The 17,993-nt window shown below is 40.7% G+C and overlaps 1 protein-coding gene across 30 annotated transcripts in view; it reads left to right on the top strand.

The window, feature by feature from the left end:
* The window catches only part of EPB41L3 (erythrocyte membrane protein band 4.1 like 3), a 198,112-nt gene that overhangs the window by 126,787 nt on the left and 53,332 nt on the right, over window positions 1-17,993 (top strand). For all 30 annotated transcript variants that reach the window (XM_073331510.2, XM_073331503.2, XM_073331501.2 and 27 more), the window contains one exon: window positions 17,441-17,545. In XM_073331510.2, coding sequence (XP_073187611.2) covers window positions 17,441-17,545 — 105 coding nt within the window. The remainder of the gene's footprint in view (window positions 1-17,440; window positions 17,546-17,993) is intronic.

Below are 17,993 nucleotides of genomic sequence, written 5' to 3'. Positions count from 1 at the left end.
GTCTGGGAGCTGACCTTGTTCGTGAAGACAGAGGCAAAAAAAGCATTGAATACATTAGCTTTTTCCACATCTCTGTCACTAGTTGCCTCCCTCATTCAGTAAGGGGCCCACACTTTCCTTGATTTTCTTCTTGTTGCTAACATATCTGAAGAAACCCTTCTTGTTGCAGCTAGCAAGAGATGTTAAGAGTAACTCCAGGTGTGATTTGACCTTCCTGATTTCACTCCTGCATGCCTGAGCAATATTTTTATACTCTTCCCTGGTCATTTGTCCAATCTTCCACTTCTTGTAAGCTTCTTTTTTGTGTTTATGATCAGCAAGGATTTCACTGTTAAGCCAAGCTGGTCGCCTGCCATATTTACTATTCTTTTTACACATCGGGATGGTTTGTCCCTGTAACCTCAGTAAGGATTCTTTAAAATGCAGCCAGCTCTCCTGGACTCCTTTCCCCCTCATGTTATTCTCCCAAGGGATCCTGCCCATCAGTTCCCTGAGGGAGTCAAAGTCTGCTTTTCTGAAGTCCAGGGTCCGTATTCTGCCGCTCTCCTTTCTTCCCTGAGTCAGGATCCTGACCTCGACCATCTCATGGTCACTGCCTCCCAGGTTCCCATCCACTTTAGCTTCCCTTACTAATTCTTCCCGGTTTGTGAGCAGCAGGTCAAGAAGAGCTCTGCCCCTAGTTGGTTCCTCCAGCACTTGCACCAGGAAATTGTCCCCTACACTTTCCAAAAACTTCCTGGATTGTCTGTGCACCACTATATTGCTCTCCCAGCAGATCTCAGGGTGATTGAAGTCTCCCATGAGAACCAGGGCCTGCCATCTAGTAACTTCCGTGAGTTGCCAGAAGAAAGCCTCGTCCACCTCATCCCCCTGGTCCGATGGTCTATAGCAGACTCCCACCACGACATCACCCTTGTTGCTCACACTTCTAAACTTAATCCAGAGACACTCAGGTTTTTCTGCAGTTTCATACTTGAGCTCTGAGCAGTCATACTGCTCCCTTACATACAGTGCAACTCCCCCACCTTTTCTGCCCTGCCTGTCCTTCCTGAACAGTTTATATCCATCCATGACAGTACTCCAGTCATGTGAGTTATCCCACCAAGTCTCCGTTATTCCAATCACATCATAATTCCTTGACTGTGCCAAGACTTCCAGTTCTCCCTGCTTGTTTCCCAGGCTTCTTGCATTTGTGTATAGGCACTTGAGATAACTCGCTGATCGTCCCTCTTTCTCAGTATGAGACAGGAGCCCTGCCCTCTTGCACGCTCCTGCTTGTGCTTCCTCCTGGTATCCCGCTTCCCCACTTACCTCAGGGCTTTGGTCTCCTTCCCCTGGTGAACCTAGTTTAAAGCCCTCCTCACTAGGTTAGCCAGCCTTCTTGTGAAGATGCTCTTCCTCTCTTCATTAGGTGGAGCCCGTTTCTGGCTAGCACTCCTCCTTCTTGGAACACCATCCCATGGTCAAAGAATCCAAAGCCTTCTCTCCAACACCACCTGCATAGCCATTCGTTGACTTCCACAATTCGATGGTCTCTACCCAGGCCTTTTCCTTCCACTGGGAGGATGGACGAGAAGACCACTTGCACCTCAAACTCCTTTAACCTTCTTCCCAGAGCCACGTAGTCTGCAGTGATCCGCTCAAGGTCATTCTTGGTAATATCATTGGTGCCCACATGGAGAAGCAGGAAGGGATAGCATTCCGAAGGCTTGATGAGTCTCTGCAGTCTCTCCATCACATCGTGAATCCTGGCTCCTGGCAAGCAGCAGACTTCTCGGTTTTCCCGGTCAGGGCGGCAGATAGATGACTCAGTCCCCCTGAGGAGAGAGTCCCTGACCACTACCACCCGCCTCCTTCTCTTGGGAGCGGTGGGCGTGGAACCCCTAACCCTAGGACAGTGCATAGTTTTGGCTTTTAGACTTGTTTAATAATGTTGAACTTCCTACATGTGCTGAGGGAGCATACTGAAGGGGGAATTTCAAACATAGTCTCTTACACACAGCATAATACACTAAACTTATCGCTGGATACAAGAGGGAGTTTTTACTCATGCTGCTTCTGTTGACAGTCCTCACTTACAATTCAAGCAGCTTAACAAAAGGAGTTTTGGTTTTGGGTTGGTTTTTTTTTTGGTTTTGGGGTTTTTTACTGAAATATCCTTGGTAAGGAGTGAAAATGTAACTGGATTGAAAAACATCATCATACAGAATGTTTTCTTTCCCCACATTCCCTAATTAGGGCAGACTCAGATTATCCAAGGAATTCAGCTAAGGCTATGTTATCTGACACATGTCGGTAGGAGCCTTCCAAGCTTGAGTGTGCTCTTAATGAATATAGTTACACATCAACTTTGCTGGCTTTCTATCTAAAGTTACTGTTTCTGAATACAAATACTTAATTTCAAAAGCAGAGTATTCTAGAAATCATTAGCCAGGCTGTGGTATTTTCCAGCTTTTTCCTCTTTCCTTCCAGTCAGCGAACAAGTTGGAAATGGGCTGATGGGGGGAGCCTTGCTACCCTCTGAATAATGTTTTTGTTTTTGACACGCCGTGGAAATCCAAATCTTATTGTACAGCTTGTAGATAGCCCCAAGTAAGAGTTGGAGAGGATAGACTGTTCCACCATCACTTTGTATCTCCTGTGCAAGGGCAGCCACAGATGCAGTCATGCTTTGTCCTGGGCATGAGAACTGCTCTTTGCTAACAAGGAAAACTAATCTCCTGGAGAGCTAAGGGAGTAGGGGTAAGGCAGGGTTATGCCTTCCTTCCCATTCACTCTGCGCAAGCCAGCAGAGCTTGCTTGATGTACAGGGGAGTGTGTGCTGCACCTTGACAGAATGTTGCCCTCTGTGCATTAGGGAGCACTGCAGGAGGCAATGTGACTTCTGAAGCCCAAATGCCTCTGTTACTTCTGATTGTGGCTAAAAGCCACTGCAGTGCTTTACGGGTCCCTAAAATTGTTCCTTAAAAAGAAACTATCCATGGGTCTTTGCCCAGGTTAACCCTTAGACGTATATTTGTCATGTGTGAATTGCGCGGTAGACTAATACTGTATGTTTCTCCATGAACTTTGCTCTAGACCACCCGTCAGCTACTTAACATGGAAAGCAGTATGGTGTAATGAATAGGGCACTGGACTGGGGGTTCAAAGACTGGGGTTCCTGCCTCAGTTGCTCACTGCCGGTATGACCTTGGACAAGTCACTTTTCTCTGTGCCTGATTCCTTTCCCACTCCAAATGTGTCTTGTCTACAGAGATGATAAATGCTTTGGGGGCAGGGACTGTCTGTCTCTTACTACGTGTTAGTACAGAACCTAACACAGTGGGGACCCAATCTTGGTTGAGAACTTTACACACTACTGTAATATAAATAATCAAACCTATCCCCAGTAGCTGAAGTGTCCTGTTTAACCTTTCCTCTCCCTGGCCAAGGAACCTAACTTGTAACTAAATCCCAGAAGCTAAAGCCTCCTGCTACTTCTGAACCATCTGTTCATTTCCATACCGATCCCAATTCTAGGTACTCCATCCCAGACGTTTGACAAGAGCCATTATCCAACCCTCCCAGATGTCTGATTTTCCTGCCACCTGCCCAAATCACCCTGCCGGTGAGCCTCCCTGATGTCTCCTGGAACACGTCCTACCCATCTTCTCAGTTGCTGAATTGTCCTTTTACTCATTCCCCTTCACCCCTGAACAACCTACATTAACCTCCATCTCAGGAATCAATTGCTCCTATTTTCATTCATATGGAAATAACTGTTCTAAGTGATAACAGGCCATAACAAAAAATAAAAACCCACACCCATTTGTATCTAAAAACATTAGCTGCCATATATATAAAATCCTAATGTGTCAGCTGGGTAACTCTCCAGTCAAACCCAGTGCAGTGTTCTCTGGATTTTCAAACAAAGGCTGTATCTCTGAGCTTAGGCTGTGATTACCAGCTTGCATAGATATACATACCTGCACTAGCTTGATGAGTGCTAATGTGAATGTAAATGGTAGTGGAGTTGCTTTTAACACGGGCAGCGGCGGCTCAGCTTAGCTGTGCCGAGCACAGACCCGCCGGAACCCTGTGGGTATGTCCTCAGCGCTGGTAAGCCATGCCACCACTGCTTCTGCCGTTGCTGCTATTTCTATTCACACTGGCGCTCATCAAGCGAGAGCAAGTATGTATAAGCAAGCTGGGAATTGCACCCCATGCTCATAGTGTAGACAGCCAAAAAAACAACAGCGAATATTGAAAAAAATATATATATATAGTCCAAGCTATTTTTCTTGACTGCTACAGGCAGTGAATGGTGTGATTATTTACAGAGGAATCTCAAATCTAAAAACCTGAATGCCACCACCACCTGTCCCATTGCAGAAAATGGCTGGCTGTGCTTTGGTTGCATTGTGATTTTTTTTTTTCTTTCCTGCATGACAATGTAGGTCAGGGATAGTGCCATGGTTATTAAATTCAAATGGCAAGATTAGACATTAAATCATTTTGTATTGACAGGAGATTTCTTCTTGTTGAAAATAAACAAAAATGTTAATAATACAACAGACAGATGCTATAAACTAGCCCAATATGTAGTGCTTGATTACTCTTCTAATGCAGGAAACAATCAACTGTCTTTTATGGCATGTTTACAGCAGTGAATCCTCTGCATCGTCTTGCAACAGATGGACATAACAAATGAAAGGTGGCGTGCAGCACAGGAAAGAGGAGAGTTTGCTGTTGCCTTTTAAGAACATATGGAATGAGGAAAATGACTACATTTATTATGCCAATAGGAAGGCTTCAACTGCTGCATTTGAACCCGATAGAGCCACCTAATTACTGCAGAACTTTTATGGAAGTATCTAGTTCTGTTTTTAAAAAAAATCACACAATTTCGGAAAAATACCTTGTACCCCAAGAACATTGTAGATAACTAGTTTCATGTTGACCAGGAAGCCTCCAGATGCAGAGTCTGATTTATCTCCTTTATGCTGTGATTTATTATATACAAGAGCACAACAAACAGACTGGATATTTAATTTATGCTTCAGAAATATTTTCCTGATACATTTGTTATTTGGAATGCCCAAGTACTTGATAATTATCACATTAGACAGTAGAAATGATGGGCTACTATACATTTAAGCAGCTGGCTTGCATGTGTGTCTGTGGCTTGTTTCTGCTCCCATGTGCAGAGACACATACTCTTCAAATATTTGTTTATTATTATTTACATAGTTCCTTTTGCTGCTTTGGATTTCAGTACACAAGTTATTCTGAGATATGCATTTTATACAAAAACATGCAAATTCTGTGAGCCAAACCAATGTAGTCAGAGCTCATATAATGCTAGGTCTAGTGTGATCTCTGCTGCTGATGTAGCATTTAGGCAAAAATCCTAATTTGGTCCAATTCCAGAATTGGGACTAGGTCACCAATCTTCTTAGCAGGATTTAGCAATCCTTTTTTTTTTTTTTTTTTTAAAGATTAGTGCTGGCTTTTTAGAATTGTGAGCTCAAACAGTATTAAAGAAGGTTGTCCCCAATAGAAAATATGTCGTGTTATGCAATGTCACTGACACTTGACCTATTCATGTTACTATAGCATAGCAAGTGCTATGTATTCATCTACGTACTTCACTTCAGAATCTAGGTAAGATATTTTCAGGAATGGAAAGGTGGTTGAAGATGCTAGATACAATGAATGTGAAGAAGCTTGTATATTATAGTAGCAAAATACACAGAAGAATTAAATGAAAGCAAATGAACACCCTTAATTGTAGGTGTACATCAAGATGGTACTTTCCAATCTGTAATAAGAGGTTTATTTTTTATGAGGCATTAATTTAAGTTTGATTCTATGTGTAGCACTGAAGTAATTGGAGATATAGTGGAGTTTTTAGTTTAGCAAATACATTTCTTTAACAAATAATTTCTGTAATGCAATTCTTTAGTGTTCAAGATATGTATCTTTTAGTCACTTAGTAAGAAATATATATATTGTGAATAAACAAATGGAAGTACTGCTTGCATTGTCTGTGTGCAAAAATGTGTGCAATTTTTATTAAACTAAATCTTTTTGGATCGACCAGTCCTCAGTGATTTCTCATGCCCAGTTAAATTTCATTCTGATGTGCACTTTTCAACATCTACCAGTGGATTTACCATCAAAATTCTTGAGTGCACAATTAGTGATAACTATAGTTAATATATTTACTTGAAAAATTAATGTTCATTTTTAACTACCATAAAACTGATTATGTTTATTCTCTCTCTTTCTCACTCATTTTATGAGGAATATTTTCAGATTAGGAGCCTGAAAGATTGGCAGAAAGTTCTTTCTACATGCTGTGTAACTGGTTGTAAACTGAGCTTAGAATTTTATGCTGGTCCAAGAGAAGCACATGTCTGCATAAACATTTATTTACAGTAGTCTGCATATCTGTTTGATTATGAAACTGAAAGGACAACAGTTGCAGTAGAAAGAGACAGGCTGCTCATTCCTTATATACTTCAGTGTGTTACTCACGTGTAAAGGTATACATGACTGCATCAGACTTTTCAAGATGGCAATCTGAATTTTGATTTATTAGGCTTTACCAGTTTATGGTAGAACATTAGCATGATTTCTTGGATTTTAATATTTTGGTGACTGAGTAGTGAGCTATTTATAAAATGTTTCACATAATCCACAGGATATTTCTATCAGAATGTTGTATTTTCCAGGTATCTCAAATTTGGAGTTTAGGTACCCCTCAGGGAACATTTTCACAAAGCACCTAAGAGACTTAGGAACCTAATTCAACAGTTCAGTCACATTGGTGCTTTTAAAAATTCTGTGCCTTAATCTGTAAACTATGTATTTGCAAGCTTAAGGATCAGGCAAGGGGCCCATTTGTTAAAATTGGCTTTTGCTCTCATTTGATTTAAATAAATGTTAATATTTGAAAATATGAGGGCGTTACTGGGAGTAAGAAAATAACTGTTTTCCTTTAACAATGTGCTGAATTGTGTAGGCATTCTATGTGTATATGTAATACACATGAGTGCAGAATCCAGTTCAGGGTCTCTGCCCTAATATTCAAAGCTCTCCATGGGATTCATTGGCCATAGCAATCTGAGAGATCACACCAAGTCTCCATGACCAGAATACCTCTCGACAGCTATGTTGACCAACAGGGGAAAGCTTATACATGTGGGAGACAGAACTTTCACAAGAGATGGATCTTGAGTGGATCTTTGCACTCTTTAGATGATACAAGTGGAATGGAAATAATCCACAGATCTCTTGATGGGGATTTCCCCAACATGGGGGGGAAAGTAGGAAAACAGTAAGGACATGGGAGAAGTAGGTTTTATCCCATTTTCACGTACTTTTTTCCCCCATGCTACCCCTCTTTATGTTAAGAAGAATATTTGTATTTGATTATGAACTAGTTACCCTTGAGGGTCCAAATTTAAGACCACAGGTTAGACACCTCTGATTAGAAAAGGGAGCTAATTCCCAAAGAGAGATGAATGATTGCTGGCTTCATTGCATTTGAAACTAAATGCAAAATTCAGTTTTCATAGCGCTATATATATATAAATACACACACACAGCAAACAAAAAATGTAAACTCATCAAGATAGTTCTTCTACAGTGTGGGAAAGAAGGGAGTATTGTTGTTTCAATTTTTAAATATTTGGGAGGCACTCAGATAATACTACAGTGATTACCCTGATCCTGAAGACTTGTCTGTATGTGACTAGTTCCACTGACTTTGGTATAACTAATCATGAGAGTAAAGACTAGGTTTTTCAGGATTGGTCCCAGTTTTTGTATAAGACCTCTGAAGTACGAGGAAGGAACGAGTGCAATTGTATTGACATTAGACTGTCATGGAAATCAACAGTTCAGAGAGTGATCTACTGTAGAAAATAAAATCTTTCCACTAGGGGAAGGGGAGGGAATGTTCACTACACCAAATACAGAGTATTTCTGACAACCAGCTAAGGATTTATGCTTGTTTCTGCTACAAGGTTAATTGTGGAAGGTGAAGCACAGGGGAGATGGGGTGGATGGGTGGGTGTGTGTACCGGAGAGAGAAGGTGGGTGAGGTCATATCTTTTATTAGACCAACTTCTGTTGGTGAAAGAGATGAGCTTTCCAGCCACACAGAACTCTTCTCCCGGTCTCAGCTCTGTGTAGCTTGTGAGCTTGTCTCTTTCACCAACAGAAGTTGGTCCAATAAAAGATATTCTCTCACCAAACTTGCCCATCTAATATTATGGGCCCAACAGGAGCACAGCAATATTGCAACACACACACACTCTTTTTCCATTTCTCTTTTTGATTAGCAAAAAGATCGTGAAGAGGCTACCATGTGATTTTTTGCAATGCAAAAATGAAAGTGTATAAGAAAATCTGCAAAACTTATGGAGCCAAATCCTGTCCTCCTTACCCAGACAAAACTCCAGTTAAAACAGTGGGATTGATTAAAACTATAAATTAGTGTTAAGGTAAAAAATTAGCCTTTTCCGTAAGGCACATTGTGAGAGAAAAAATGGTCAGTAGACCTGTACTGAAAAGAATGAGAGGAAATGGAAAAGGTCTGTACTGCCACATGCCAAAACGTATTACACTATGCAAGATTAGAGTAAGCACACGTTTATATTGTTAAGATCCACTGGAAAGTGCAAATGCTAATTAGGAATAAGAATCCGATAACCTCAGAATCATTCAAAATCCAATTATTTCTATCAACGTTGCATGATGTTAATCTGTGTCTTTGTTCCAGCGGTCATGCCCACTGTAATTTTTATAACAGTTGTGTGCTGAAATAAACAACCTAAAAGTCACTCGTGCTAATTCTGACTCTTAAGGGCTGCACTGGCAACTTTCCAGCTGTTCGTGTGAGTGTGTGTGTGAGAGAGAGAGAGACACACACATTTTCAATTTAAAATTAATCCCCATAGCCACAGTATTTATTTGCACTGCGGTGCTCCTTGGTCGATGAACAGAAAGAGTGTGTTTGAACTCTGTTTTGTTCTGGCCCCGTAGTTATCGTACAGGGAGAAGATGGGCACCAGTGATGAAAATAAATTCATTTATAGCTAGCCTTTTGTAATGTTTTTTCCATCTTTGCTTCCATCTTGCCTATAGAACTCACGCTGAATGTGATCACTTTTAATTGCCTTCAGAAGACAGACATTCCTTGCCTGCTGCAGTGGGCTGTGGTTTTTTGTCGTCCTTGTTCAGCATTTTGTATACACATGAGACTGCAGCATTGCATGCAAAAATAGCTTCACTCTAAAACGTGGCATTTTGGCCGCTGTAATAGGTTTAATTTCTAAGAAGATGAGACTGTTGTGTTGTGCTCCTAACCTGCTCACCCTATCTCTGATAAATCTGCAAAGGGAAAGTAATCAAGCAGTGAATTAAAAATAGAGGAAGGGGGTAGCCTGCCACTCTACTACTCAAGCAGGTATATAAAAGTCAGAGTAATTCACTCTTAAGTAACTGTACGCACACACATGTAGATACAAATATGAATGGTGTGTGAATTTATAGGGATGAATTCTGAATGCAAATGGCCAGCATGAAATTCCCCTGACATAGGGGAACTTCCCTCTGGGATAAAGCTAGCAGAGATGGCATCTATGCAGACCCATGCTCTCCACACTAATAGTAGACTGCCAGAGGAGGGCAAGGACAAGGTGAGGCATGACAAAGCTAACTGTGCCAATGTTGGGGCACTTCCCACTGGCATAAAGTTTGTAGACGCAGGTCCCGTGCCTGCCACACATCCCCACCCCATAGGGGATGTATCTGGGAAGGAAGGGAAAGGAGCATGATGGAGTACATTACGCTACGCTATGCCATGCCTGTCCCATGCGCCCTATGCCAGGGACAGAAGTTAAAGCGGCATCTTGGCTCTCAGAATTAGGAGCTCCCTGCCATCTCAGCCTGACCTTTTCAGTGCAACTGAGAGAGGGCACTCAGTCTGCTCTTTGCCTGGCTACATTTTTGCCCTCTCACCAGTCCCATTATTATACCTTAAGTCCTCCTAAATTTTGAAGAGAGAAATTTTCTGTGATCCTCGCAGCACCAGCATGACCAACGAGACGATGGCATCTCTTACTGCTGGAGGCAGTGGACCACCATTCTGTTTGTTGTCCATCCTCAGTAGACTTCCACTAAGATGCAGGATCTTGTCACAATTCAGTAACTTTTGGTTTGACAGCCCAGTTGCTGTAGCACAAGGGTTGAGTGAAAAACTGTAGTAGGAATCTGTGCTCAACATGTTTCACTCCCCCAGAAAGAGATTCAATACCATGGCGTAAGCCAGAATCTGGAAGAAGATTAGATAGTGGGACAAGGATAAAGAGAAACGTGTTGAAGGATCAGATTCCATGTATTTTAGAAGAGGGAATATGAATTGGTTTTACTCTAAGTGCCCTAACAATGCAGCAACTATTGCTAGAATTCTCAGCTAGAACAGAAAGTTTGGTTAGCTTCCTGGGGGCCTCTTGTACCTCTCATCTTCAGAATATCTATCTTTTGCAAAGTCTTAACTTGGCCACCTGTGCATTGATAGGTTCAATACTCACTGTCCCCATGTCAATTTCCTGGAAAGAAACTAGCACAAGATGGATGTTACCCTAAACAAATAACATTCAACCCTGATGTCATTGATTCATAGATTTATAATAAAAAACGCTTTTCTAGTGTAAGTTTGATGAGAATAATTCACAATGCTTATTTTGGTGACTAGAATGGCATAATCTGTAAGGAACAAAAGAATATACAAAAGCTTTTTCTTCTGTGTCACGTTATGTCCTTTCATCTTCTCAAATACAATTCAGTTCATGTGTTTAATGCATAAGTGAACAAAAACTTCCTCCTTATTTCCCTGCTCTAGGAAACATCGATAATTGTACCCTACTGTTAACAAGTGAGAATACTTGGCCTGATGTAAGCCTGTTATCCATACAATGCTAGGCTGAAGTGTTTAATTTTCAGGCTTCTCATTCATGTCTGATGAGTAACATGTTACTTCAGTCTCATATTTTATTGCTGAAATGTGAGGCGTGGAAGTGTGTGTGTATCTGTAATGGCTTGGATGAATACTGTGGTATGAGAGGCTGAAGAGAATTTCAGACCTCTATAACTTCTTCCAAGTGGACATGTATCTAGAGAATATAAATTTGTTTCACTAACAAGGATATTATGCCATTATTTTTCATACTGTTAGTCCCTTCACTCCAGCCTTTCTTTTCGGTATTGTGGGGCTGAAGAAATCGGTGGCTAGGAGACACATAGGGAGTGTGTTCATGGGACAGGGAAGGGGAGAAGGGTCAGGTGGGTTGTGACTGCTGGGGATGCTCTTAAACAATGGGAGAAAGAGGAGAAGCAGTCAGGAGAAGAGGGAACTGGAGAGGGGTAAGGAGGGAAGCTAGAGTGACCAGGGAGAAGGGAGGTGAAGCGGTGGGTAGGGATTGCTGAAGTAGGATAGGAAAAAGGAACAGAGTGGGAGAGGTAGGCTATCTATCATGGTAGGATCTGCAGAAGCCAGTTGGGGGAGCTTGAAGAGGGAAAGGTACAGATCCAAGAATAGAAAAGGGGGTAACAAAGAAAAGAGACATCTCCTCCTCTCCCTTGCATATGGGAATCACTGACAAGTGTGGACCTGCCAAGTCTACTGCTTTTAGCCCTTTCTACTAAGAAACTTGACCAATTTACTGCCTTTTCTGGTTCCCAGGTCAGTGAGAATTGTGGGTTTTGTGTGAATTCAGAGAGCAGAGTATGTGTATGTTTTTTTAAATAGACCTGGAACTACAATTCTGAAGAGTTACCTTTTTACTTCACAACTTCTCTCCTACTTTATATTATCCAAATCTAGATTTCTCATACACTCTTTTGCTCACTCAGTCACTCTCAAACTAATTCTAAGCAAATATTTTTCTGTGACTTCTAATGGTCACGTCTCATTTAATCCCTTTCATGTTTAAAATGCATTTGAGAATTTGTTGAGGAGGGTGCTGTTATGTTTGAATTGTTTAGGGTGCTCTCTTGGATTAGAGAGCAAAAGTTCTAGAGGCTAGAACTTTTTGCAGACAGGGAAATTGGAATATATCTTTTTTGATCCATGATTTTCCAGTGTACGGACTTAAGATCTCATTCTGATTCTGCTAAGCACATCAGTACAGATTGTTGAGAATGACCTGACACTTTTGGCATTGAGAAAATTAAGTTATGAGTCTTACTAACAGACAGTTGTTCCCCCATTACTTTACTTCTTAAGGCTTGTCACCAGGGAACAGATGATAGGAATCATATTAGAAATATTATGGCATAAACGGAGAAGCTCTGCGATCTTGTTGTTGTACCCACTGTCCTTCCTCCTCTCTCTTCTCCTCCTGTTTGTTATCCCTCTTAAGGGGCAGGAACATGTCTTATCTCTGCTGTAATGTGCCTAGCACACCTTTGGGCACTGCAAAATAATATTAATAAATAATGGCCTGGAAGTTTTGTTTGTTTTATTTATTTATTTGTTCATTGATACATGGCACATAACTAAAACACTGTGTCCTATCTATATATGCAGTTATCTCACCACATTAGTATAATTTTCAAATGGGAAGGCGCACACGTCTAATGGTGTTTGTGTGCTAGAACTAGTTGGGAATTTATCAGTGAAATGTTTTTTTCCAATAGAAAATGCCAATTTGTTGACACTGAAACTTTTGATGGAAATGTATCTGTTACAATGATGTTTTCATCAGGGAGGTTTCTCAGGCCCATGGTATGGGGGGACAAGGAGGAAGAGAGGAGGGGTGAAGGTATGTGGCCTGCCTGGTAGTTAGGGCAGTCACCTGCAGTGGGAGACCCAAGTTCATCTCCCAACTCTGAATCAGACAGGGATTTGAACCTGGGTCTCCCACATTCCAGTTGAGTGCATAACCCCTTGACTATTCTGGAGTGTGTCTCTCTCGTGTCTGGGGATTTGGTTTTTTTTTGTTTTATTTTTTTTAAAGAAAAGTCTGAAAGGTCTTGTTTTCATTCCTGTGTGGAACAAAAACAGATTTCAAAAGCTCAACATTTTTTATTAAACGGAGGTCTTGTTTTATGGCCAGCCCTAATGTACACAGGAATTTGTGCAAATATATGAACAGTTATGCAAATCTGCACAAATTCTTTGACTGTGGCTTGTGGGTGGGAAGCATGTGTCTGCTTTTCTCTTTTCTTGCTGTTTGCAGCAGGAGGTCTCTGATATAGGTGGTAGCACCTCTTCCAGAACTCATTCATAGACTGTATAACAAGGGCCATATAAGTACCCAGACATATAGTGTGAGATAATTTACAGCAACTTGTTAAGATCTGATTGCGGCAATGGAAGGGTTTGACATATGAAGCTCATCTATCCTGATACCAACAGGCACTGATGTGATGGGAAGGTAGGAATTTCATCCCAGCAAGGCGCCTCTCTTAACCACCTCCTCATCACAGCATCCTTTTTAGCAGCTGCCATAGTAACAAGAAGCTGATTTTGCCATATTCTGTTCGATGGAGCTACAATGCTGTGGAGATTTCCTGAGTAAGTATAGGGTATCTGCACGGAAAAGGGCTAGAGAAAGTAGAGGACATTTTATAACAGCTAAAACATGAACCATCCAGTTTTGCACACAGCTAGCCAGACTTTTTGCTCTTACCTTCATCACCTATGCCCACTGAGCACAGTGGGACCCTGATCGGGCCTTTTGGGTGACACTTCAGTAAGAAAAGTGATTAGAGATCACATTTGGTCTTTAATTGTACTTAGCTGCCTTATTTTTATGCTTATTGTACAGTGGAGCTACACATTAAAGGCAATTTCCATTCACACACGTCTTCTTTAAAACACCTTAACTTGCAGCTGCTCTGTACTATTTGTCAAAGCTGCAAATGCATGGATCCTCCAGCTGAAACAGCTTCAGTTTTGACCTTGTGTGATAAATGAAGGGGGGAGAGGGTAGCTCCCTTTTATGGACACCCAGCCAGCCAGTAGCTATAAAATCCCTCTTAGTAGCTGTTCTCTAATTGCTCTACCTGTAAAAGGTTAAAAAGTCTCACTGTGATGCATAGGTAAAAGGAAGTGAGTGGGCGTCTGGCCAAAAGAGCCAATGGGAAGGCTAAAACTTTTTAAAATTGAACAAAGACTCCCCTTTTGTCTGTCTGTCTGTCTGTGGCTCTACCGGCTGGAGAGGGGCAGGGCAACAGCTGTGCTGTAAGAAGCTGGGGGCCAGGTATGAAAAATCCTCGGTATCATACCTAGCAACTATTTATTTGAAACCCCAGATATGTAAATAGATCAGGGAATGTCTAGAAAGATGTGATTAGGTTTATCTCTTTTTATTTCTTTATGGCTTCTAGATTCCTCTGTGCTAACCCCAGGTGCTTTTGTTTTGTTTTGCTTGTAACCTTTAAACTGAACCTCAAGAAAGCTGTTCTTGGTGCTTATCCCTTGTATTGCTCTTTTAAAATCTAGCAATAGCCTGAGTTCCCTAATATGTTTTCTTTCTTTTTTTATTAATAAAATTTACCTTTTTTAAGAACAGATTAGGATTTTTGTCTTAAGAGGTTTGTGCACATGTTGTTTAATTAGCTGAGGACAACCGCTGATTTCCTTCTTTTTCTTTTCTCAGCTCTTCCCCGGAGGGGGGGTGAAAGGGTTTGGGGGTACCCCACAGGAAAGAATTCCCAAGTGCACCTACCTGGGCTCTCAGAGGGGTTCTGCACTTCAGTGGTGGCAGCATCTACCAATCCAAGGTCAGAGAAAAGCTGTAACCTTGGGAGTTTAATACTAGCTTGGAGTGGCCAATATTAATTTTTAGAATCCTTGCGGGCCGCCGCCTTCTGCACTCAAAGTGCCAGAGTGGGGAATCAGCCTTGACACTTTGCATGACTTTTAAATGACAGGACACTGAGCTGTCATAATGCAAATACATGTAAATGTAACAGTTGTGTCGTATTATTTTTCTTAAGACAAAGATTTTTGTAGATTTAAATCCACCACTTACTCCCATTCAGAGATCTCGTCATTTAGATTGATATTAAAAAGTAAAACAACAGTGTGGGGAAAACCTGGTGTGGTCTACTGTTTTAAACCAAATAGTTGTCAGATTTCTGCTAGAAAGTCTTGATTTCCTTTCTTCTCAGTAGTAGGTTCTGTCTTTTGGATGTAATTAAAAAGCTGTATAAAGCTTAAAAAGAAAACCAGCCAACTTCTATTATCTGTTGAATTCTGGGGTTTAGGAGAGTGGATCTGTTGGCTGGAGGATAAATATTTGTTTGAAAGTCTACAGCAATAGTGTCTATATAGCCAAGCACTTCATTTAATCTAGTGTTTAAAGCAAGTGACTAGTACAATGCCCTGGGGCTACATCCTCAGCTGGCATAGGAAGGCATAGTTCCATTGTAGTAAATGGAGTTACGCCAATTTACACTAGCTATGGAGCTTGGCCCTGTGGTCTATGCCCTACTCTGTTGCAGATTTCCTGTGGAATCTTGGACAAGTCACTTTAGCAGTTGTGTGTCTCATTTCCCCATCAGGAATAATTTTTTCCTACCTTTTTAAAGTGCCCTGAGATCTTAAGAAGAAAATGTCAAGTAAGTGTAAAGTGTTACTTTGTTGTTGTTAATGTGCAACTACTCTTACCATTTCCAAAATGTTTTCTCAAACACTTTGCGGTGAATTGCACAATAGCATTCATTCACATTCATTTATTTGTTTGATTTACTTAAAACAAATCTAAAACAGTTTGAGACTTTAAATGGCCAGCTTTCGTGGAGTGACAGACTGTAATGGATTTACTCCGTGTTACTCAAAACACAATTTACTGTCATACAAAGTAGACTGAAATAATAATATCTACAGTGCTCTTTATTTTCATTAAAATAATGAACTAATGAAATAAAGTCAACAAGTACTAGAGTATTACTATTCTGCTCATATAATTGTTGAATTTTACTGATAATGAAACTGTTCCGCTTATATTTATGTTAAACTAAAAAGTTGTGTGTGCATATATATGTGTGTATATATACACACAGAATCAAAGAAACAGAGGTATTCATGCTTAATATAAGAAGATTCTGCAAAGGGTCTAGCTTTGGGGGATATGTAACACATGATGAAATGATGGTCAGCATGCTGCTTGAATTCTGTGTAGTATGAACTTTAGATATGACTAAATAACCTAACAAGGCATAACTAACGAGTATTGCATTGCCACACAGGCAGATTATAAAAAGGGGTCTTTTGCCTTGTAAACCTTATGCTTAGAGTAGGAAATAATTTGAGTTCTTAACTTCCAGCCCAAAATTTGCTGAGCATCTCCTGCTATGTGTGGAATATTTACCACTCCCATTAGTCTCAATGGGAAGTGCAGGTGCTCAACAGTTTACAGGGGACACTTCAGTGCCTCCGAGAATCTGGCTCTCACGCAGCGTAATACAGCTTAAATATTCATTGATAAATAAAATACTCATTGATAAACCTTAGAATTGATTGACTTAGGTTTCGTGCTCCTAGCAGTGTTGCCTGTTGAACTGTAATATCACTCACTATTGTAACAGTTTTACTTCAGCTGTTCGTTTATTAATAGAAACTGTTCGCCTCCAGGTCACCAGTTTTATCTGGCTCAGAATTACAGCTTTTGAAAGTTGCTATAAACTCATGGCTCTCTTGGACTCAGTCTACTGGTACTTTGTAAGGGGCATATGCTCATATAACAAAACCATCACCACAACTGGTACAATCTTAGCAGATAGCCGGGTCCTAAATGAGCATAAAAAACTAACTATCCTCTCATAGGGGAGGTCTGGGCTGAGAAATGTCAGTGGGATTCTGGAGAATCCTGCTCTTTCACTTTCTTAACCCAGTCCAGCTCCCAATGATGGTAATTGGAGTTTTTCTGTTGAATTTTGTGGGTGCAGGATCAGCCCCCCCCCCCCAATGTGTAAACATAAAAGAAGGACTTCATGGGGGGGGAAGGGGGTGAGGGGACTTCAATCCACACAAATGCCTTTGCTCCATCATCCACAGGTTTCAAACCCACTTAGGTGCGTATTTGGGACCAATGTTTGTTACTACTGATGCATATAGAGAAGGCTATAGTTCTACTGCAGTATAAGCTCAGAATATATTAAGTGCCAGTATTGGTGAGATAGAAGAAACCTTCTAAGCTACCCCTTGAATGTTACATCTATTGATTTATTTTTAACTCCACATTGAGACCTGAATTTTTGCAGGAGGCAAATTAGCCCCGTTCAGCAGATTTTGTACAGTTCCAAATCAATGGTTTTTGAAAGGTGTGTAGGTTAAGATAAATCAGTATTGGTTTCGCAACTTTATTATGCTCAAGAGGGTTTATTTAAATGTTGCTGTACCTTGAAATTGATGAAATTGTTCTTTTGTTTTCCATAGAAACGTTCCAGAGGTCAAATATTGTTTGACAAAGTATGTGAGCATCTGAATCTCTTGGAAAAAGACTACTTTGGGCTAACGTACAGAGACATGGAAAACCAAAAGGTAAAAAAGACACTTCAGTTAGGGTTTTCTTGATTTAAAAGGAAGTAGAAAGAAAATCAACAGTACTGGAATCTTGCTAACTGGCATTGATCTTGAGTTTGCATGGGATAAGAAATGCAGCCATCAGATTTTTTTTCCTGGTGATCAGTTACCTACAATCCAGAACTGATGTTTTAGTTTTTCCTCCCAAAGGATGCATCCTTATTTAATGTCATCTATGAAATGCCATTTTAATTGTTTGTGCCTCCCAAGAACAGGAACAATATTCTCCTGTCTTCCTTCTACCTTGGTTATTTATGATGTAAGAGAAGTTAATCGTGTAGCTTTTCCCTTTCTAGTATGGTTTGTTCCAATACTGCCTTGAAAGTCAGATTTACATCCATAAATATATTTAACACTAAAAACGGTTTATTTAATGTTAAGGTTGTGACACAGACAGGCAGAAGTT

Source organism: Lepidochelys kempii, chromosome 2 (assembly GCF_965140285.1).
Source record: "Lepidochelys kempii isolate rLepKem1 chromosome 2, rLepKem1.hap1, whole genome shotgun sequence".
Lineage (NCBI taxonomy): Eukaryota > Metazoa > Chordata > Testudines > Cheloniidae > Lepidochelys > Lepidochelys kempii.
The sequence above is the reverse complement of the archived record's forward strand: the minus strand, read 5'-3'. Positions and strand labels throughout refer to the sequence as shown.